Source organism: Candoia aspera, chromosome 1, assembly GCF_035149785.1.
Source record: "Candoia aspera isolate rCanAsp1 chromosome 1, rCanAsp1.hap2, whole genome shotgun sequence".
NCBI lineage: Eukaryota > Metazoa > Chordata > Lepidosauria > Squamata > Boidae > Candoia > Candoia aspera.
In genome coordinates this window covers 65,744,653-65,768,993 of record NC_086153.1, presented here as the reverse complement: position 1 = coordinate 65,768,993, position 24,341 = coordinate 65,744,653, and the positions used below count along the sequence as shown (strand labels likewise).

General features: G+C 40.9%; 1 protein-coding gene across 2 annotated transcripts in view; it reads left to right on the top strand.

The window, feature by feature from the left end:
• Positions 1-18,121: 18,121 nt before the first annotated feature.
• The window catches only part of CRIM1 (cysteine rich transmembrane BMP regulator 1), a 159,528-nt gene continuing 153,308 nt past the window's right edge, over positions 18,122-24,341 (top strand). Inside the window, exon 1 of one of the 2 annotated variants that reach the window (XM_063305812.1) lies at positions 18,122-18,851. In XM_063305812.1, the coding sequence (XP_063161882.1) occupies positions 18,497-18,851 (355 nt within the window). In that variant the 5' untranslated portion in view covers positions 18,122-18,496. The remainder of the gene's footprint in view (positions 18,852-24,341) is intronic. The other variant, XM_063305821.1, reaches the window with a different exon arrangement.

Here is a 24,341-nt window from a genome sequence, read left to right as displayed (position 1 = left end):
CTTACCCACCCTCCCACCCTAAACACACAGGGCATTTACCTTGTTGTTGTAAGTGCTGGATCTCACAATGAATTGTCACCGATTTGGTGGATCATCAAAAATAACCCTCAGAGAAGTAATGAAGTTAGCATAATTGTCTGAGTCCAGGCTGTTCTATAGCAGAAGTGGAGCAGCCCACATTGAGGGAGGAAGATTGTAGTTGTCTATGTCCAGGACTCCCATTATATTTGTCATGCAAAGAGGTAGGAAACTACCTTAGGAGAGTTGCAACTGGCAACTGCTAAGACTGCTACATCCTGGGCTAGGGAGCCCCTGGAACCCCTGGTGAGGCTTAGGGCCTTTGTGCAAAGCTAGTTAATTCACAGTCTGGGTTAACTTGTCTGAGTCATTACCTGATTCTGACACTGAATAACTTGGCAGAATAGTGCATGGGCAATCTGATCCATGGGTAATGGATATTCAGTAAAGTTAGTGGACATAGTCTCTATCTAGGACGTTAGAGGTTGCTTCTTCTCTTGTAAATGAGGGATAAGGAAATACTGTTCTTGTTGTCCGATAATTGTGTCCAGGCCCCTGCAATTGTTCTCTGGAACTTGGCACTCAAACAGGAAGTTAAGGACCAGGTTGAATAGATACTTTACTGAAAATACAAGCAACTTAGAAAAGGAAAAAAGCAGCTTCTACAAAAGCTAAGAAGTGTAAGGTAAAAGTAAATTGTTAGCAAATATACACATTTATAATTGAGTTTATTTTGCCAAAAATTGTGCTTAGAATTCAGCAGTGCTTTGTGCTAGATGTAATAATTTACATCTAGACAAAGTAGCGAGGAGGTAGATAAAATTAATGAAAAATTATCATGGAGAAAGAACTAATAAAATTCAAATTGAACCTGTTTTATAGTAACTGCACAAATGTAAATAGCATAACTACATTGTCAGAAGAAAAACAAGTTGCTACCAGCGACAATTCTCTCATGTGATTAAATGCCAACCCCAGATGTAGTTAATAGCTTTGCAGTAAAGCTAAAGGTACACCAGGAAATCTGGAACACTAGATATAAATAAAAATGAATTAATCCAATCAGAAGAAATAGAACTTTGCTTGCTGACTTATGCAAAGAAAGTATATGTCTTACAAACTTTTCCTTGGAAAATGAGTGTATACAATCTGCCTCACTCAAGGCTATTGAAACATTTCAAACTGGAATGCAAACATGACCATGTTGTTGAGCGTGCAGATATATTGCAGAGATCAGTATAAACATAGGCCTGAAATCTTAACACAACACCAATCTTTCCGAATGCAATATATTGTATATCTAAGTAGACAGACATAGGACCGAACCATTAATTCAGAGCTTTAAAATTGTACATACTAAAATGCGTCAGAAGGTTGTTGACACTTTCAGCATACTGAACTATTAGAAGCTTTGTTTTCTGGAATATCCTTATTTCCAAACATGCCTATCTTTAAAAAAACAAACAAAAAATAAACAGTATATGCTCAATCTTCACAGCTTTCACTAGATAAGTTGCTGAAGCATTGCAACAGAATTGATTCAATATGAGACACAATAAAGCTCATTTCCTAAAGAAAAAAAAATACATTTTCCTAATTGAACCACTAAAATAGTTTTCTAGTGAATCCTCTGAAAAATGGTATCAGTGATGCTTACTTAAATAATTTAAGGATGCTGACATACATAAGTAAACAGTCTAATTCTAAAAAGTGTTCATCCAACATTTTTTGTAGCTTGTGTGGTGTGCTAGTTACAATGTGATAGTTTGCAATCCTACAGGACTTCAAATGCTTACAGAAAATATAAACTGCAGTACATTAAATTTTCCCCAAATCTGAAAATTGCAGAAAAACATATATTTAGACTTAGGATTTATTTGTTCTTGTGTTTTTAATACAGGGAATACTGAAATGGCTATAGTATATTGATTATGCAAAACACTGAAAACTTATCAAAGAGGCGATGGGAAAGAATGGCTGAAAAAGGAGAATATAGAAAGAGATTCTCTGGGTAAATTTTCAAAGAAATCTCTTATCAACTGGTGGGTCACCTCCTATTGTATACTGAGAACTATTCTTAAATGTTTCTAAGGAGCAAGATGAAGCCTATTCATAAAAAACAACAAAATTTGGAGGAACAAAAGCTTTCTACACATACACAGACAAAATGACAGCAAGAACCAGCCCAATAAAATTTGAAAATGCTGGCTGTTACATGCTAGGCAGTGATCTCCATCGGATGAGATTAGAGTGAAATGAAATGCTGGCAGCACCCTAGAGAGTTCCATGTGCCCTTCAGGCTGAAGATTTGACAGGATTCAAAGGAGGTTGGTTCAACAGGTAAATCCAGCCTGAGCCTTCAACAAAGCTGCAGTTACATCTGGCTATGTTTGCATTAATTAAGAGAAAACTTTTTGTCTGAAAGGGCCTTGCTTGCTTCACCAGCTGCTGATTCCTTCAGTACAGGTGATACTATGGGTCTACTGGGGCTTCTGGACTGCAATCTTCAGAACCTGCGAATAGCACAACATTCACAGACTAAAGAGATACTGGCAGAAAAGAATAGAGCTCCTGGGACAGGTGTGTGGTGCATGTGTGTGTGTGTGTGTGTGTGACTATAACCAGTTCTGACAATTCCTTGACCAACTCTAATACTATCTCCAAATCTAGATATTTATTACCAGTGATAGACAGCTGGATTCTGTGGACAAAGTCTTGGGTTTTAAAAATACGTTTTGGCTTCATATAGACTTGAGGCTATCTATCCAATAGAGAAAAGACATGAAAAGTGGGGTGATGGTGGTAGAAAGGGATGACAGAAATAAGCACGTTAGTGTTTCATACTGCAGTAATTTTTCTCCGGCAAAGTCCTATTTGTGAAAAGCCCCCAGGTAGAGTATTTTATCTGTGAAAAGCCCAAAGACAAGACTCTTTTATTTTATTGACGAGGAATCTAATATACTCCATCAGTGGCTGGCAGAGTAAGTTATTCTTCCCACTTCTTCAAAGAGGTATATTTATGCAAATTAGTTTTAGAATATATATTGCAGGAACAATGACTCAGTGTAAATGGTAGTCTCTTTCAGTCTTCTTCTCACCAGTTTCACAGCATGGGAGCTTCTGTTCTCTGTCTTTAATCTTACTTGACATTTTCTTATCTCAAAAAAACCCCACAAGCCTCACAAACAACCTTTGTAGGTAATCCTAATGTTCGAGAGAGAGTGATCTGTTAAGAGCTCAAGGGTGCTCCTAGACCCACTTCATTCTGAAGAGATAAGATCAACTTTGTATGTCATGTAAACCAGAACACTTTCTATAGGAGAGGGAATTCACTGTGCCAACTGAAGCTTTTATAATCACGAGGACAGACTAATGAGATATACTAGTGATGCTGTGGAAGGTAACAAGGAAGCTTCCACTTATGTAAAATGTCACCGCATGCACCCAAGTACAGGCAGGAGAACATGCTATAATTTGCAGAAAGTATACTGTATACTGAACATCTTCTGAGCCCAATTATTAACTTGAAAGCTTTTCATGGTCAGCAATCCATGTCCATACAAGAGTCTGTCTCCCTGTAGGACCTCAGGGATGTAAGCCATTGCTTACATTCTGCAGAGCAACATCTGTCCAAAATGAGGACATCTGTGGCAAGGCTCATAAACTTCACTTTAGACGTTCTTCAGCTGTGTTATGATTAGGATCTGGATGGTTATTCTGATATTCTGACCGAACAGCTTTTTGAAGAGAATTTAAAACTTGCTTCTTCTGGAATCATATAGTTTCTAAATACATGTGGTATTTACTTTTTATAATAGCTATATACAGACCTATTCCATAAAGCTTGTATGTATTATTAATATTAATGTGTTCTACTATTATGTTTTATTCTATTGAAAACTACCCTGGGCTTTGGAGGATGAGAGGTTAAACTACACATTTTGTTATTTATTATTTGCACAGATTAAACATGGTTAACTTCAGAATATTTTATTAAATACTAGGTAGGAATAAATTTGTCTCTTTTGTGGGGGGACAGATAGGTGACCAGATAAATTTTTTCTAGGTGAGACTTTCTCTCCTAGGAAAATCTCATTTTTTACTGATTTATAGGCACTGGAGCCCTTTCAGAAAAAAAAAATGCCTAAATAACACTAAGTGAAACATGGGGTTCCTTGTACGGATTTTGTTTATATTTTGTTCTAGCAGTTCAAATAGGGCTGTATTCAAAGCAAAATCTGGCATCAGTACGGGATATGAAATAGTTAGACAATGGCATTAAATAATATAAGCATGACCTTGAATGAAAATGCAGCTGAATTAGTCGCTTGAAACATGCACTACATTTGTTGTTTATTCGTTTAGTCGCTTCCGACTCTTCATGACTTCATGGACCAGCCCACGCCAGAGCTTCCTGTCGGTTGTCAACACCCCCAGCTCCCCCAGGGACGAGTCCGTCACCTCTAGAATATCATCCATCCACCTTGCCCTTGGTCGGCCCCTCTTCCTTTTGCCCTCCACTCTCCCTAGCATCAGCATCTTCTCCAGGGTGTCCTGTCTTCTCATTATGTGGCCAAAGTATTTCAGTTTTGCCTTTACTATCATTCCCTCAAGCGAGCAGTCTGGCTTTATTTCCTGGAGGATGGACTGGTTTGATCTTCTTGCAGTCCAAGGCACTCTCAGAATTTTCCTCCAACACCACAGTTCCAAAGTTTCTATCTTCCTTCTCTCAGCCTTCCTTATGGTCCAGCTCTCGCAGCCATATGTTACTACGGGGAACACCATTGCTTTAACTATGCGGACCTTTGTTGTCAGTGTGATGTCTCTGCTCTTAACTATTTTATCGAGATTTGTCATTGCTCTTCTCCCAAGGATTAAGCGTCTTCCGATTTCCTGACTGCAGTCAGCATCTGCAGTAATCTTCGCACCTAGACATACAAAGTCTTTCACTGCTTCTACATTTTCTCCCTCTCTTTGCCAGTTATCAATCAAGCTGGTTGCCATAATCTTGGTTTTTTTGAGGTTTAATTGCAAACCAGCTTTTGCACTTTCTTCTTTCACCTTCATCATAAGGCTCCTCAGTTCCTCTTCGCTTTCAGCCATCAAAGTGGTATCATCTGCATAACTGAGATTGTTAATGTTTCTTCCAGTGATTTTAACTCCAGCCTTGGATTCCTCAAGCCCAGCTTGTCGCATGATGTGTTCTGTGTACAAGTTGAATATGAGAGTATAAAGCCCTGCCGTACTCCTTTCCCAATCTTAAACCAGTCTGTTGTTCCGTGGTCTGTTCTTACTGTTGCTACTTGGTCGTTATACAGATTCCTCAGGAGGCATACAAGATGACTTGGTATCCCCATACCACTAAGAACTTGCCACAATTTGTTATGGTCCGCACAGTCAAAGGCTTTAGAATAGTCAATAAAACAGAAATAGATGTTTTTCTGAAACTCCCTGGCTTTTTCCATTATCCAGCGGATATTGGCAATTTGGTCTCTAGTTCCTCTGCCTTTTCTAAACCCAGCTTGTACATCTGGCAATTCTCGCTCCATGAATTGCTGAAGTCTACCTTGCAGGATCTTGAGCATTACCTTACTGGCATGTGAAATGAGTGCCACTGTTCGATAGTTTGAACATTCTTTCGTGTTTCCCTTTTTTGGTATGGGGATATAAGTTGATTTTTTCCAATCTGATGGCCATTCCTGTGTTTTCCAAATTTGCTGGCATATAGCATGCATTACCTTGACAGCATCATCTTGCAAGATTTTGAACAGTTCAGCTGGGATGCCATCGTCTCCTACTGCCTTGTTATTAGCAATGCTTCTTAAGGCCCATTCAACCTCTCTCTTCAGGATGTCTGGCTCTAGCTCACTGACCACACCGTCAAAGCTATCCCCGATATTGTTAGCCTTCCTATACAGGTCTTCTGTATATTCTTGCCTTTTCTTGATCTCTTCTTCTTCTGTTAGGTCCTTGCCATCTTTGTTTTTGATCATACCCTTTTGGCCTGGAATTTACCTCCGATGTTTCTAATTTTCTGGAAGAGGTCTCTTGTCCTTCCTATTCTATTGTCTTCTTCCACTTCCACGCATTGCTTGTTTAAAACTAATTCCTTATCTCATCTGGCTAACCTCTGGAATTTTGCATTTAATTGGGCATATCTCCCCTTATCACTGTTGCCTTTTGCTTTCCTTCTTTCTTGGGCTACTTCTAGTGTCTCAGCAGACAGCCATTTTGCCTTCTTGGTTTTCTCTTTCTTTGGGATGTATTTTGTTGCCACCTCCTGAACAATGTTGCGAACTTCTGTCCAGAGTTCTTCCGGGACCCTATCTACTAAGTCCAGTCCCTTAAATCTATTCTTCACCTCCACTGCATATCCCTTAGGGATATTAGTGAGCTCATATCTAGCTGATCTGTGGGTCTTCCCTAATCTCTTTAGTCTGATCCTAAATTGTGCAAGAAGAAGTTCGTGATCGGAACTACAGTCAGCTCCAGGTCTTGTTTTTACCAACTGTATAGACGTCCACCACCTTTGGCTGCAAAGGATGTAGTCAATCTGATTTCGGTGTTGTCCATCTGGTGAAGTCCATGTATAAAGCCGTCTCTTAGGTTGTTGGAAGAGAGTGTTTGTTATGCAGAGTGAGTTGTCTTGGCAAAATTCTATCAGCCTATGTCCTGCTTCGCTTTGTTCTCCCAGGCCATGCTTACCTGTAATTCCAGGTGTCATTTGACTGCCCACCTTAGCATTCCAGTCTCCCGTGATGAAAATAACATCTCTTTTAGGCGTGTTGTCCAATAGGTGCTGCAGATCCTCATAGAACTGCTCTACTTCAGCTTCTTCAGCATCTGTGGTTGGGGCGTATATTTGGATCACTGTGATGTTAGATGGCTTGCCCTGAATTCGAATTGAGATCATTCTATCATTTTTTGGATTGTATCCAAGCACTGCTTTAGCCACTTTACTATTAATTATGAAGGCTACTCCATTTCTTCTGTGGTCCTCTTGTCCACAGTAGTAGATCTGGTGGTCATTTGATATGAAGTGGCCCATTCCAGTCCATTTCAGTTCACTGACACCCAAAATGTCTATGTTTAATCTTGACATCTCACTAATAACCACATCCAATTTGCCCTGGCTCATAGATCTTACATTCCAGGTTCCAATGGTGTGTTGATCCTTAGAACATCGGATTCGCTGTTCACCACCAGCACCGTCGGCCGCTAGCCATCCTTTTGGCTTTGAGCTAGCTGCGTCATCACGTCTGGGGCTAGTTGAACTCATCCTCTGTTCCTCCCCAGTAGCATGTTGACCATCTTCCGACCTGGGAGTCTCATCTTCCGATGGTATACCGATGTATCTCTGGTTGTACTGATCCATTTAGTTTTCATGGCAAGAATACTGGGGTGGGTTGCCATTACCTTCCCCAGGGATCGCAGTTAGTCTGACCTCTGTGTCACAGCCTTCCTGTCTTGGGTGGCCCTTCACGGTTTAGCTCATGGCATCATTGAGGTGCTCAAGCTCCAGCACCACGACAAGGTAACGATCCTTTGCTGAAGATATGCACTACATATTAAATTTAATATGCACTACATATTAAATTCTATTTTTCACTCTTTTGTCCAAAGCATAATAAATTATAGGGGGAAATAATTAATTAAAATTGCCAAAGTTAAGACATTTCATTCCTGTATAATGCTGGTAAAATGGACTAATATATGGCCTAAGCAACCTATTTTGCTATTAAGAAACTTTTCCATAAAAAAGATTAATATATACCTTAGATTGATTTACCAAATAAATGTACCCATTAATCTCAAGAGGCTGCTCTGGACAAATGTAAGAAACTCTTAATATATTTAAACAGCAACACAAGTAAACTTGTTTCATAGACTAGAACTGGTTTATGAAACACGGACATTATTTATTTATTGGGTTACTTGTTTATTTAAAACAATTAAATCCCTACTCATTAATAAAGACAAAGCAATCAAGTAATAATGGAGTTAAACTATTTGAATTGTCAGCAGCAATCTCTGTCAGTTCTATACTATTGCAGACCCAGCTAAACAGCCTTTTAAGCATAGGAACTAACTTATGGAATGATGAAATGGGTACTACATACATTTTCCTTCCATTTAGGTACATTACATGGTAAACTTTATTTCCATAGTACAATTAATTTATCAGAGACTGAAAATGGCCAAGTCGTCCCACTCTGGAGGACAATTAGGATTTTAACAGAATTGCTTTCTGTGTTGAGGTGTCAGGAAACAGTTAAGATTCATCAGTCTCCTGGTTTGACCATCTTACTTGGTTTGCCACCCTTACAGAGGCACCATGTTCTAGCAAATTTAAACCTGTTGATTGAGCTGAGTCCACTGAATCTACTGAAACAGACTCATAGTTATCAAGAAGCCTAGATGTCTTGAACCATTTCTGATTTGGCAACCACAGAATATGCCCTGAATTGTCACACCAGGAAATGGGAGGGGGGCTGCGGGGGGCTGTCCAAGACTTAAGCACCCCCACCCCCACCAAGATCAGCCCAGCTGGCTTAGTAAGAAACTGCTAAATCAGAGCTCAGGTCATGCACCAGCAGAACCCCCATCCTATGCTATCCTATGCTATCCTATCCATTTTCACATATACAAAACAGGGAGACTGTAGGATGTGGCATTTTGTTAGAAGGCTAACTTAGAATTACAATAAAATCCTAGAAGCCTAACTCACCATCTCCCATCTCCATCTCCCAAGTTTGCCTACTGCTGCATGATTGTGATGATGATTAAATGAGACTGTCAGAAAACTAAGCAGCCTTTTCTGAGATAGTCTTTCTTTCAAGTTTTTGCAGAACCCAAGATATGATAAAAAGTGATAATCTCAAGTAGGCACATACAGATCTGTTTAAAAACATTGCTGAGATGTACTGTCCACTTAGAGAAGCGGTACTGAGGTTCATTTTTTTTTCTGGAAGAATTTACAAAAACAAAACAAAAGAGCTTAAATAAAACTTACCAGACCTATTTATTATTTATTAAGCCACAATTCCTTCCAGCTTTTTCATTATTAAAAACAATTCCAAAGCAATATTTGGAATTTTACTAATTAGATGTTTACAAGGTGGCCCTTTTTTCTTCCTTACAGCATTTTTCATGAGTGTCCTTGTTCTCTGAAGCTTCTTGAAATCTTAGGCAAATATGCAAACTTGTGGGTCATATGGACTTTCCAGGATGCAGCACTACAGAAGAAAAGTATCAGGAGATTCTGGGCTGGGCTATAAACAAACATTGTTCCTGATACAAGCCTGTTCAAAAGTGTTGCCTGTGAGGTGGGGAGGCTGGGTGTTTTTTTTAAAATTCTTTACTAAAATATATGTACATAAAGAAAGAAAGTAGACATGAGTGAGCTCCCCTAGTTCAAATTTATTTATTTTTTCTTTTAAAATGATATTGATGCTATTCTAGGGTTTTGTTATTATAGGTTTTGTGCATTTCTAGCCTCAAAATTATAAGAAATCATATAACTCCTGGGTTATACCTTATATGAACTAGACGGCAGTCCTGGTAATTATCCCATCCCATCCTTGCTCTGAAATCTTTCGAACGATCTCATGGATGGATGGATGCATGATGATAAAATTACAGTAAATATCATTTAGCATAATCCTTATAAATATCATTAATACTCTAATGTATATATTGTTTTTGCTGAGCAGCAGACAAACATCAAGAGCTGAGGAACAGAAAAGATATCAATGAACTCCTCAAAAAGGCAATTGGGTAATCTGTGGTCCTCCAGATGTTGCTGAACTTCAATTCTTATTAATGCCAGCCAGCTTGACCCAAGGTCAGGAATTATAGAAGTTGTAATTCAATAATATTGGTATGTCCCCAACCCTGCTCTAAGGCCAGTGCTCCTTCCTCAACTGAATTATGTAAATTAACAGATTGACAGCAGAAGTTCATTTCCTAACAAGATTGCTAAAATATTACTGCTACAGAGGACTAATTCCACAGTGGACTAAATACACCAACGTATCTTTACAAGGCATAGCATCTTGGTTTTGTCTACAACTTGTAAACCAGACTTGGCGTATATTGGGCAATGCTGCGAACGCACAGTGAGGGACAATCTTCCTCTCTCTGCCTTGCTCTCTTGGGAGCCTGCTACTTTGCTGAAAGCTAATAACAAGGCACTGTGTGTGTTTGATACTTTTTTTTCCTTATTAGTCATTCTTTATTCAATGGTTCAAATGTTTAAACCATTGGGGCTTCATTCCTCTACATATACATGTATGTACACTCTTTCTCACTTAATTATTTCATATCCTTTTGTTCCTTTGGAAAAATGTTGTTCCCAGTCAAACAAGAACAGCAGCAATTTGGCTTCCAGTGGGAATGGCGGACTGAATGGCTGCACCCGCTGGTTCAGCAAGCGGAGCTGACAACGTGGTAACTTTTTTCGGGCTCAGGGAGGTTTTCCTGAAGCCCAGAAACATTTTCCAGATCAAGGAGAATACCTGGAATCATCCCATCTGTCCTCCGGATAGCTGCTTACAGACAGAAGATTGCAAACAGCATTTTTCATTCGACTGGTAAGAGCAGCCAAGAGGCGGAGATTTCATCTCTTTCCAAGCTGCGCTGTAGCTTAAAGGGACACTAAGACCAGCCACCCCATTTCTAAATCACCAACTTATATATATATTTTTTAAGTATATGTACCCCAAGAGATCACGGGACGCAGTGGCGCTGCGGGTTAAACCACTGAGCTGCTGAGCTTGCCAATCGGAAGGTTGGCGGTTCGAATCCGCGTGATGGGGTGAGCTTCCGTTGCTAGTCCCAGCTCCTGCCAACCTAGCAGTTCGAAAACATGCAAATGTGAGTAGATTAATAGGTACCGCTTCGGCAGGCAGGTAACAGCGTTCCGTTCAGTCATGCCGGCCACATGACCGCGGAAGTGTCTACGGACAAACGCCGGCTCTTTGGCTTTGAAATGGAGATGAGCACCGCCCCCTAGAGTCGGACACGACTGGACTTAATGTCAAGGGAAACCTTTACCTTTACCTACCCCAAGAGATGCTTTCTACAGCAAGGAGAAGTTGGTTCTCTTAGTGCTTAACGTTATTTGGGGGATTACTTTTTAAAAAAGAATTCTTTTAAGTTTTGGATTTTGTTTTCCTTCCAAAGGAAATTCCAAAGCTTGAGAGTAAACCATTGTCTTCCTGTTATTATTTTTGTATTAAATTTGAAGATATTAGCATTTTCATACACGCTGAATCAGCTGATATGAACCTTCAGCTTTCTGTTTTCACTTTCCCTTGAGAACTGTCTGCTATTTCACTCTCACTTTATGTAAACACACTTTGGAACTCTTCCATATCTTCGACTTTTTCTGGTTAAGGTCCTAGGGGGCATTATAATCTACTGTGAGAGCCATGGACCTTCACCAGGCTTTTAAACAGATTTCTTCTGACTTCTACCACACTTTTATGCAAGATATCCAGGATATTGTGCAAAACATGAGATCTAAAATGTGCCATCAGGTTGGGGATGTGGTGGATGAAATTGAAGAATTTAAGAGCAATAGAAAGGTTTAAGTCTGAGATTGGGATTTTTATTGAGATGCTGGATAAAGGTTGGATAATGGAGTTGGAGAAATCTAAGGGAGAGAGTGATCTGCAAGCCGTAAGTAAAATCAATCTCCTGGTGGAATGCCATGAAAAGAACCTGAAATCTTTGAGGGGGGCACTCGGGCTGTTTGATTCTTTCAAGAGGAAAGCTCTGTGCACGTTGTGGGGATATGTAACTGCTCTGGTTTATTTTGAAGTGGGATAAGGGTTGAGGAATGTTTATCTCGTTTGCTTTGAGGATTTGATGCTATTTGTCTTTAAAGATTTGGATTTACTGTTTTGAATTGGCTTTTTGGGGGGTCTATTAAAATTATTAAAACTGTGGTATTAGGGTTAAAGAATGTTTATTTGGTTTGCTTTAAGGATTTGATTGATGTTATTCCCTTTTAAAACAGGAATTACTGTTTTGAACTGTCTTTGTTTTTTGGATTTATTAAGATTGGGATTATTAAAATTGTTGTACTATTAAGTATAATAGCAGACAACTTACGTGCTTTTTAATTTGTTTCTTATTATAGTAGACAGAAATGTATAGAATAGTGGTAGGAAGGGAATCATTAAATGTGTTTTATCTTTTGGAGGGGAGAAAGATGTTTAGGAGGTTTATATGAACTTTTTTTCTTTATTTTAATAGAAGGGAGAGGAGTAACTGTACTAAGTGATTTTTATTATGTGATAAAGTGGAAGGACTTATATACAAAGTAAGAGATTGATTATGGAAATTTTCTATATCCTTGCTGTTAAAAGTTGGAAGCCACATCTTTTGTAAATTAAAAAAAAATTATCTTGTGTTTCTGCACTTTAGTTTTTTTTTCTTTCTAGTTTTTTGTTTTTTGCAGTTTTTATTCTTTTCTTGAAACTTAATAAAATTTACTATAAAAAAAAAAGAGCAGCAGCAATTTGACAGAGAGATTTACTGATAATTGGGAGAGATTCATATTTTTGCTCCAGCAGAGACTGATAACATGCTTGGGGACTACATTTGTTAAGACCAAAGGTTTCAAGACAGTATCTCACGTACTGTTTTTAAAGGGACAGGTTGATATGAATAGTAAAGGTAGAAGATTGGTTCCTGTTTAAATGCTGGCATGTATTTGTGGGCACGATAGCAATGTAGGAAAAGCCTTGCTAGATCAAAAGCCATGTAGTTAAGCACTATGTCAGAAGCGGTCTGCCACATGATTACAGAGAAGCATACAAGCAGGGAACATTCCCACACTTTGTTCATGTAACACACACTTGGAGACAATCCCATTCTTGTGTCAAACAGTAATCAATAATCAAGTAAGTATATTATGGCTACTTCTTACAGGAATGTATTATCAAAACCGATAATTGGTTGTTATGGAAGATTATGGTGTAGGCTTTTCATAAGACTAGCAACATAGTGACTTACTCTATCAGAAGCTGGATATGAACAGCATGGCCTTGTTTTCTTGGAATCTTCAACATTATTGGCAATGGGATGTTCCTGGATCTAGAAGAGCTGGGCATTTAAGACCCTGTGGTTCCATGCCCTCCAGCATGTTCTGTTCAGAAGATGACCTCAGCTAATAACCTATGGTGTTCCACTGGGTTTTACCTTGTCCCTCATGTGCAATAGATAATAGAGTTCACCCAGAACTCTTGAGATGTCTTATCTGAATGTAATTTCAGCTTGGCTTATCAAACCTAAGAAAAGATGAAAGATATCAATTGTTGTAAATTCAAATTCAAGTGCAAAAGCTGGCTTGCAGCTAAACCTCAAAAAAACCAAGATTATGGCAACCAGCTTGATTGATAACTGGCAAAGAGAGGGAGAAAATGTAGAAGCAGTGAAAGACTTTGTATTTCTAGGTGCGAAGATTACTGCAGATGCTGACTGCAGTCAGGAAATCAGAAGACGCTTAATCCTTGGGAGAAGAGCAATGACAAATCTCGATAAAATAGTTAAGAGCAGAGACATCACACTGACAACAAAGGTCCGCATAGTTAAAGCAATGGTGTTCCCCGTAGTAACATATGGCTGCGAGAGCTGGACCATAAGGAAGGCTGAGCAAAGGAAGATAGATGCTTTTGAACTGTGGTGTTGGAGGAAAATTCTGAGAGTGCCTTGGACTGCAAGAAGATCAAACCAGTCCATCCTCCAGGAAATAAAGCCAGACTGCTCACTTGAGGGAATGATAGTAAAGGCAAAACTGAAATACTTTGGCCACATAATGAGAAGACAGGACACCCTGGAGAAGATGCTGATGCTAGGGAGAGTGGAGGGCAAAAGGAAGAGGGGCCGACCAAGGGCAAGGTGGATGGATGATATTCTAGAGGTGACGGACTCGTCCCTGGGGGAGCTGGGGGTGTTGACGACCGACAGGAAGCTCTGGCGTGGGCTGGTCCATGAAGTCACAAAGAGTCAAAAGCGACTAAACGAATAAACAACAAAATTCAAATTCAAATCTACAACCATCTATATTTTTCATCTTTTCCTAAGGAAATGACTAAAATAATCAAGACTTCCACATTACACTTTTAGTCAGATAGAGCACATGAGGGACAAGGTAAAATGCGGTGGAACACCATAGGTTATTAGCTGAGGTCATCTTCTGGACAGAAGATACTGGAGGGCATGGAACCAAAGGCCCAGCTCTTCTAGATGATCCAGGAACATCCCATTACCAATAATGTCACCAATCTCAATCATACCTGTGCCACGTGCATCCTTCACTGATTTCAGTATGGACAGTAAAAGCAGTTTTGGCACATTTTGGCCAGTATTGCAACTGAAATCAAAACCCAGTTTTCCCCCATGCATGCTCCCCCTGTTTTATGTAAACTGGGATCTCTAATCTAGAGACTACCTTGCAATCCAACATGCAATTGCCTTCATCCCACGAACAGGAGGTATATGCAGTGTAAGTACTGCCAATATATGAAAAGGAGTATAAATAGCCGTGGAGGGATATGCTGGAAATAAGGGTCATTTGCAAGGATAAAAAAGTATGGAGATATAGAGAGAACAGTGTTGGTGTAAATTTGTTTCAGTTCCTTTCCTATCTTATCTCATACTTTTAATTTCTTTGGCTTATTATTTCTTTTTTATATCCTACAACATTGCTTATCGCAAAAGGGAATAGTGTGATGTATATATGTAAGTCATCAAGGGCTCGTATGAAGAGCTTTCAATGGTTGCCAATTGCTTTATGGGCATAATCAAGTTTTTGATTCTAAATAGCGCTGAGGAAAAAAAGCTGTACTCCATTCTTTTACTTCCCATTCTCATTCAATCTGCTTTCAAAATTCTTTCAAGGGAGAAGAGTATTTCAGATAAATGTTTGCAAATGGAACGAGATACTCTTGCACTTACTTATTTACGTAATGGCTGGAGATGTGTGTTCTATCTTTTCCTGTACAATCATTCTTCCTGAGGTTCGCTGCATCCTTGACTTCTTACATTTCAATTATTTTCCCCATTGGGCTTTTTCAGGAACAGTGCTAAAGGAGACCTCTGCTCCTGAGAAAACATTTAAGAATGTCTTCCTCCCCTGGAAAAACTGTCCACCTGTTCTCTTCCCACAAATTTGGTAGTGAAATTCAAAAGGCTGTTTATGACCCAAACTAGTTCTAAGGCTTGAAACTCCGAGACACCTTTGCTCCTGTTACGGACTGTTTCAGACTTCAAGAAAGTAGAATGCCTGTGGCTTTTAGCAGCCATTCATCACGCACACAGGCAAGGGCATCCTGCTGTACACGGAACGAACAGCACTACATGTTGTACATGTACAAGGATGGAACCCAGTCTCTTCAGAGTTAAATTTGGCCTGTTCTCTTTCTATCCATAGGATTTTTTTTTCTCCCACACACCTTTTTAACCAGGCCTTGGAACACTTTTATGAAGTTTTGAATTTATATGTGCTTTTTAATTATGTTTTAATTGTATATCTTACTTCCATTAATTGCCTGGGCCATTCTGGCAGACAAAAAGGCAGGATATAAATATAAAGGCACACATAAATAAAAATGACCTGAAAATCATGTCCTTGTGTTTAAGTGGGGATAGGGGGAAGAGCATATGATCTGTATTCTACCAAAGCCCTCCAGCTTTCTAGCTTCATCTCTTGGTTGTCGTATTTTTCAAACTTGTTTTAAGCTCAAGGGAAGCAAGATTCTCCCATGTGTGAGTTCAGTTTTCCAGCCCAGATGCAACTTACCAAGGAAACTAAAGGACCACTTTATGCAATGCAATGATTCTGAATAATCAGGTATCTTCCAGAGTGGGTGGAGAAGAAGCAGTCACTGCACTCTCAGTTGCTTACCTGGGCCCAGACAGATTATAGGAGGTCCCTCGGTTGAGTCCAATGCAGCACCTACTTGCACAGAGATAGAAAATGGTCAGCTGATGCTGAGAAGACAGAAACTTCTTTCAAAGTTGCTTTCTAAATTGTAGCTCCTTCTACTAAATAGGTAGATTGAGAGCTGATGCAAGTATGACGGGCTAAGACAGTGTTTCTCAAACTTGGGAATTTTAAGATGTGTGGACTTCAATTCCCAGAATTCCCCAGCCAGAGGCCAGAGACTGGAGGATTCTGGGAGTTGAAGTCCACGTATCTTAAAGTTCCCAAGGTTGAGAAACACTGGGCTAAGAAGTAAGAAAGTAGAGGAAACTCCCCTGAATTCTTCTTCCACGTGTGCAAGGTCAACCTTTCCTAGCAGGGAGAACCATATGCAGCAGCTGCTGGTAGGACAGCAAGGGAAGCCTCCCTGCCATTCTCACGCATGCTGCACTCGCTCCTATCTCATGTAAGCGTGCTCTGCTTCACAACTGACATGAAGCCCAAAACTAGCCCATTCCCTCTAGTATGGTGGTGCAGTAAGATTCAGCCACCAGTCCAAATGGTTACTGTGCATGGAGCTGGGATGAGAGACCATCTTGAGCTTTGTCTTTGGTGGGAAAATAACGTTGGCCCACTCTAGGTCTGGGTTCATACAACCTACTAAACCTGCCTTCTGAAGCTACACATTTTATGGGTTTACCAAATACAGTACCTTGTATCATAACTAACCAAGAGGCTGACTTCATACAATGTCCTGAGCCAATGTTGTAAAACAAACATTGAAAGGTAACTAAGGCTAGTATAATATGCTGCTCTACTGCCAATGGCAATTGTGTGAAGAAAGCAGATGACAAACAGCAGCACTAGCAGCAACACCTGCAGCTGCAAAGCAATACCTATCCATCAACCTGGCTGGTCTCAAAAAGTTAAGTATGGTTGGATTTGGTTAGTACTCAGATGGGAGGGAACCAGGAAATCCCAAACCTGGGAAGTTGAAAAAGCCTCATGGAAGAAAGCAGTCGCAAACCACTTTGGCATTCTTGTCAAAAACCCCGCAGGAAAGAATTCATTTAAGCAGCTGCAGTAAGGATTCAACTGCCAACCCATGTCTCAGGCGGTTGCACTGCTAGTTCATCCATAACTACAATGCGGTGCACAGTTTTGGCCTTACCTACTATTACAAGTGGCAAGGGATTGTAGGAGTTGTCCTCTGAAACAGTCACAATTGTCTACATGGTGGCCTTCAATGTCACTCTCTGTTCAAGGCATGGGCCCACAATACTGCCCGGGAAACCTAATCCCATCCATAGACAGAGCACCAAGGCAGCACCTGCTCTGGCAGTCACCCACCTGCTCCCCCCACTCCCTCCAAAAGGCGAGTTTAATTCGTAGTGGTCTGCCTCTGCTACCTCGCCTATGCACCGTGAGGGTGGGCTGCGCTGACTTGAGGCCAGCCCTCTGCGACACCGAGACGCCGCCGCCAACAAGCCAGCACACGCGGTTAGCAAGCGAGAACCGCCACCGTGCCGTCGGGCTCTTCCTTCTGGCGGGCGCAACGGGTTAGGGGCAGCATCCCCAGAAGAAGCGCTTGCAGCCACGGGGTTTAAAGAGGGTGCTGCCTCGCAATACAGATGCCGGTCCTTTCACCTGCGGACGTCCTCTTGGCCCGCGAGCCGGGCTGAGAGCCGCCCATCACCGGCCGGGTGGTGCCCCGACCCCTGGATGCGCGTTGCTCCCAGGGTAACATCGCAGCAGCAGCAGCCTTCGAGTTTCCTTTCGCTTCGGCCACACCCGCCCCCTCCCCCCCCCCATTTCTGCCTCTTCTCTTCCACATCATTGCTGCCCTTGATTCAAATAGCGCCCCTCCCACCCCGGCTTGCCTGTCCCGGACTGGCTGGGCATCCCGCTTGACCTCCGCGGGGCCGCTCTCCGGGCCTCCCTGCCCGTCTCGCAAACCTCAAAGCCACGGGCAAGGGAGGGGCAGAGCGCGAGGTGAGAGGAAAGCCAGCGCCGTAGGGCCCGAACTGCGGCGCCTCTCCGAGAAAGTAAAGGGTGGGAGAGGGGGCGGGCCGAGGCGGGGGAGAGCATCCAATGAGCACCCGGGAGAGCGCCCGGGGGCCGAGCCGGGTGCGTCGCCGTCCAATGGCCGCGGAGCAGCCGAGGGCGGGAGCAAAACGTTGGGAGCTGGGAGAAGTCGGAGAACCGAAGAGTCCGGAGTCGGGCGGCGAGTTGTCGGCGGAGGTGCTAGTGCTCGCCTGGCGTTCGCTCCGGCGCCCGCTATACTAGCTGCGTAGTCGCCGCGCAGGGCGCCCGGAGGCTTAGCGGAGCCCAGAGGGAGACGACGATCTGGAGGAGCGCGCTTCTTCGCCCGCCTGCCTCGAGGAGAACTTCGGCTGGACCGCGGAGGTGCTGGTCCCCGAGAGGAAACTTTTCTGGAGCAGCCGGAGGAGGCAGAGCGCCGCCGCCGCCGCGGGGCTGGTCTGCTCCGCGCCGGGCTCGGGGACTGCGAGTGGACTTGCGCGGGCTGCCTCGGCCCTGGCCGCGATGTCCCTGGCCACGGGCGCCGCGGGGCGGAGACGTCAGGGTGTCGGCGGCGACTGGCCCTTGGCCGAGAGGTGGCTGCTGCTCCTGGCGCTGCTGGTGCTCCCGGGGACGCCCGGGACGCGGGCTTTCGTCTGCCTGCCTTGCGATGAGTCCAGGTGCGAGGAGCCCAAGAACTGCCCCGGCGGCGTCGTCTTGGACATCTGCGGCTGCTGCTTCATCTGCGCCCGGCAGCGCAACGAGAGCTGCGGCGGCTTCTTCGGGCTGCACGGCGCCTGCGACCGCGGGCTGCGCTGTGTGATCCGCCCGCCGCTCAACGGCGATTCGCTCACCGAGTACGAAGCGGGCGTCTGCGAAGGTAAAACGCGGAAGATCGTGGTCTCGCTCCCGGCCGCGGAGCAGATAGCCGCTCCGCCCCCGCGCGGACCGAGAAGCCCGAACCAGCGCGTGGCTTGGTAGGGTTGCGGGGCTTTGCCGCGAGAGGAAAAGGGCCCTGTGAGCCCCCTGGCTTTATGCTCATCTCACCCCCCAGCCACCCCCCCCAAAAAAGATAGCGGCGCTTCGCGGTTTCCTTTCCAGCCTCTCCATTTTTTTCCGACGCACAATCGGGGTGAAATGCCTTGAAAACCGCTCGCGAAATTCAAGGGAAGGTGGGAGCTTCTTAGAATCTGGCGGGTTCCTAGGTTCCGTCTCTTTTCCCCCTACCAAGAATGATTTTCCATTTGCCCACATCATGTTCCGATGTTTTCTTTTCTTTTCTTTTCTGCTCTCCACTACTAAAAAAAAAGACAGAAAGAAAAAGAATAAAGGGGAGAGGGGAAAGGGGAAAGACGCTGATAGTGGTGCGCGCACGTTTCCAAGGTCTGGAAGAGTGTATGTTTCTCCCGTTTCCTCTTTTACGCCACCCCCCCCGCCCCGCGCGCCTTTTTCTTGGTGTTTTCATCGGTGTTAGGTTTCAAGGTGGATTTTAATTGGACCACAAAAATAAAGCGGGTTTTTGTGTTACCAGAACAGAAATTTTAATTTGGACATCAGTTGGTTCCTCTGACTTCGCTATTTTCCTGCTCGCTTTTGCAGCCCAAATCATAAACAGGCTTACCTGAATGTGGATAGCCATAATCAAGTGACTTTTCAGTCCATATGTATAAAGCATTTGGTTATTGATCCTCTCTCAAGTAGAACTCAACTTTTACCCAGTTATAGTGCTGAAGGGTGTCCTAACAATCTTATTTTTCTTAATAAATGTTTTTATTTTCAAAACACTACAGAATACAAATATGCGCTCTTTATTCAACTATTATTTTGTGGTCCTGCTGCCAAGAGGATTAAAAAGAATAATTGCTCAGTTGCATACTTGTATGTAATGCTGGGATAGGGAAAAGAAGAATCTTGTTTTCATTCCTGCAAAAAGGAAGAACAACCCATTGGCTATAACTCATATTTTGCTTCAGTCTTCTTTATAATTTATATAATTGGAAACATTTAAATGCTTTGTCTGCTAGCTGTCTGCCCAACTTGCATGTGAGGATTCAGTCTCTCCATTACAACTTTTCAGTCAGAAGTCTCAGGGAATATAGTGCATATGACAATCAGAATTTTTTATGGAAAATTCCTTTTCACTTCCCTCCCATAAGAATGGCTTTTTTCTGTGATCCACAAGAGGGCTGCAGAGAGCTCAAAAATTCCTCTGGAAAAAATGGCAGCAAAGTCATCTAAACACTGCCAGCCATGCATATTTAAAGAACTCTTAATTTCCTTTTATCCTTAAAAATATCCAGATTTATCCTTTGTGATGGCCATTAGACTATGGTTTGTTTGTTTTAACCTCAGTGCTGCTGTAGCTAAGGCTCCCTTTCCTTGTACAGGTATGCTTCAGTTCAGTTTAATTGACAAGATGAGAGCTATCAGGATAAACCTATCAGGCTTTTAATAACTTGCTTGGAGTTGTGATTCCTTTGCAGGGATGCAGGTGGAGGTTTTAAACCAAAGGAGCTATAAGCATATTGGGCAAATGAAATGGCTGTTATGGAAAGGAAATGCCGATTCTGCTATTGAGTGTTTAAGTGTAACTATACTGAATGTTTATGCTAGAGCAAATTCTGCCTTAATACCTTACTTAATTTCATTTCAGAGGTTTTTGGCAGTTTTAAGAATTGTTTTTGTTTAAAGGTAATGTATTTGTTTGCCGGACTTCAGCTGTTATTTTGTATCTGGCATTTCCCTGCAGCAAATAGCCCCGGTAATCTCTGGAGATGAGACTTCAGGCAGTGACAGAAATTAACACTCGCCCCGGCTTTTCCTGTCCCAACTGCTCCAAGAATTCAACCTGCAGAAATTAGCCAAACTATTTCCAGATAATTAGCTTGCCTACACAACTATAGTTAGTTTCATCTTCAAAGCTTTACATGATGACTTGGGCTAAGCTCTTGGTGATTATAGTTAACTTTGGATTTTGCAACATGACTATATGATTGAGCTTTCAGAGAAGAATGTTAGTTTTGAAGTCTGTTGATAGCTCCAACAATTACGTTAAAGTTGGTGGATGAATTACTTGCTTTTCATCTATTAATTAAACATCTTTCAAAATTGGGAACACTCTTGCCATGAATATTTTGTGTGGATAAAGCCTGTTTACCTCAAAAGAACAGAGTTTCCTCTTTGAGTCAGCTTATTCTGATACAATTTTTGTGCTGAAATGACCCCTACTGGTCACTATGTAGAACTTTTAAAAAACCTTTGAAAGATTTCTTGACAATCTGACATTAAAATATGTTTCTTTATTCAGCCAATAGGTTACTGTTTAAAACAAATATGTATACTTGCCTCAGATTTAGTGAAAACAGGATTTTTGAAATACAAGAAAGTTGAACACAATTGCAAGTGTTTAGTACGATGGTGGTTTAATTAGAAGGTGATGATTTATGCTACATTTGCTTTGCATATTTTATATAAATATGAAATAACATCCTTCTGCCAATAGTAGAATGGGTACAGATAGCAGTTGGGTCAGATTCTGGCAGCTGTTACATTATTGTTATTGTGTATGCCTTGGCTGTTGTGTGATCAGAAACCAAAGAGAATTTGTTCTTTATTAGCATCTATAATTTAATATTATAGATTATAATTGTTTAACAAATATACTTTTTGTGGAAACAACTTCATATGAGTAATAAAAGAACAACCTTAAGATAATACTGACAAGATGATACTTCACTAGAAGAAGGATGTTGAGTATGGTTATCTGGAGAAAAACTCCAAGTAGTAAAAGCTGCTTAATTGATTTTAAGGCCAAAATGATTAAACAACCAACCAAATATTCCCTAGTGAAACATGTATCAACAGAACAGTGAAAGAAGTCTACAATATTGTTTTGCCATGCCTATACTTGAACCATTAAGGCTTCAGAATTTGCCATGACTCTCATAAAAATACTCAAAATTTGGACCCAAATACCCTATGAATAGAATAGCCTTTAGATTTTCCTCCCAGTCATTGAAGTCATAGGATCCTTGTTCTGAAGCTAACCATTTTGTATAACTGTTGTGTTCCCATACTTTTAAAATGTGGGTTAGGAAATACAAATATAAGAACATATCATGTGGAAACTTGTAGAGCCTTTATTGCATAAAAAAATTAAGTCTTGGATACACTTTTTGAATCGGCACACAGTATGTGTGTACGTTATTCTTTGAGCAATGTACCAGCTGGTTTCCAGGATGCATCATCATATTCACATTTTCCTACTAAGGAAAAGATAAACTTAAGTTCCAGTCTTTAACCTGGAAATTGGCTGTCTAGCAGTTGTCAATAGAGGCAGTCCACATATTTATTCAGAACTTGTTTGCTCTACTTTTAATTGGATATATCCAGGATTCAATATAATTATATGTCATGAACTGACTCCTGTTCCTTTTTTTAAAAGTATTGGCATAGGTTGCAACACTCTTAAGGCTGATAAAAGTCACAAGTCTCAATCATACAAAGCCTTTTAAAAACTTAGATATTGAAAAATGATCTCCTAAAAGTAAATGTGCAGAGTTATTTGAGTTACATTGATGTGATAGCTTGTAGAGGTCACTGCACTGAATTAACACTCTCTGTATTCTACAATCTCCAGTAAATTTCCATTTAAAGGCAATATAGCTATGGATGATGCAGTTCTTTTCTCAACATATGTACCCTTCACCTTAATGAATGGGTCAGTATAAGCGCACAGCCTTTTTGACATCTGCATGTTATGTCCAAATGTTCAAAGAGCTGAAATTTCCTTTAGTTGGTAAAATGATAATTTGTATGGTTGATCTGTTTAATTGTTATTTTCCTGGCAAACAGATGTCACCTTGGCTTCTCCCAAAGAATCCTGGAAACTAAGTACTGAGAATCATTAGTGAATCCTAAACTGCTACTATAATTAACATTTCTAGGAAAAATGTAGTCCTGTAAAGTTGATGAAAGTCTTGTGTGTACCTTTATCCTGAATAATAGCATTAGATACATGTTTTTGTGCTGAACTTCAAATATTGTGTTTGCATTACCATACTCAGTTATTTCTAAAGACATACATAAAAGTTGAGATATCAAAATTATATGGATTCAAAATATTGCTAAAGTCATTAAACACCTTGCAATTGTGAATGTACTCTTTTACAACTGACTGCTGATATGGCTGTTCTTAAGCAAAAACTGTAGATAAAGCAACATTTATTTTTTTTAAAAAACTGGCAGGATTATGTGGCAGCCTGTTCAGGCAAATCTGTTTGCTATGAAATCATTCTAGCTTAAGCTCTCTGCATCTTTTGTGTGAATATTGCTTGCAGTATTTAGAACACTTTCAGACTCCTGTATACTGCTGGATTGAATGTTCAGGCTTAGTTTTTTCCATCCCCTTTGCTTGTATTCGCTTGTAGCTGCTTTTTATATTTAATTTTCCACATAGCCGTACTAGTACTTGTACTTGTACTTATGGGATTTAATGAACTCGCCATGTTCCCATTTCTTCACTTCCACATTACAATAGAATCATTCCCAAAATAGCTTATGATAACTTGCAAAATAAGGCCTTCAAAAGTGTGTATTCATATTTTGTGCCATGAAACCATACAAATTTTATTAAAGATTATCCTAACATTGGTATAGAGGGCAATTTGCTCTATTTAAAACTGTTTAAATTTGAAAAGCTCTCTTCTTGAACAATAAACTTTTATTAAATATGCCAAAACATCTACACTCATTTTTTAAAAATTGTGACGTGCTCACTGTATATCATATTCCATGAAAGGAACTTGCTAGCAGGGATTGTTTGAAACATAGGATCAGTCCTATGAATGCAATATTGGTTCATATATAATAGTCATATGCCATGGTGCCCCCCATTTGGACATATTAATATAAAACATAGTGTTAACTTTGTTCTGGCAGACTGACTGATTTTTGTAGCACCTTATGTTGGTTTGAGGTGTGTAATCGTTTGGAAACTAAAAGAAGGATCATGGAAATATATATTGTGTACTTTTATGTTTTGAAAGAGATTTATGTTACTAGGCTGCTCCATCAATTATACAGTGGTCTGAAGACTGTAATATCTCTTTCTATAGGCATACTGTGCAAGTATGATTTGGATGGCTGGTTAGACTTCATGTACATGCTTAATTCCCTCTTTTCCTATTCTTAAGTCCATTAAGAATATAATAGGATACCCTTTTTACAATGGGTGTCACTAAATAATAATATGATCATTTGATACTGCATGACTTTATTAATAAGACAGGTTTTTTGTTTCACACATGAGGCTTGTATGCTTTTGTAGAATGAGGACAGGAATTTTTATTGTTGGGAAAAAGTGCTGCTT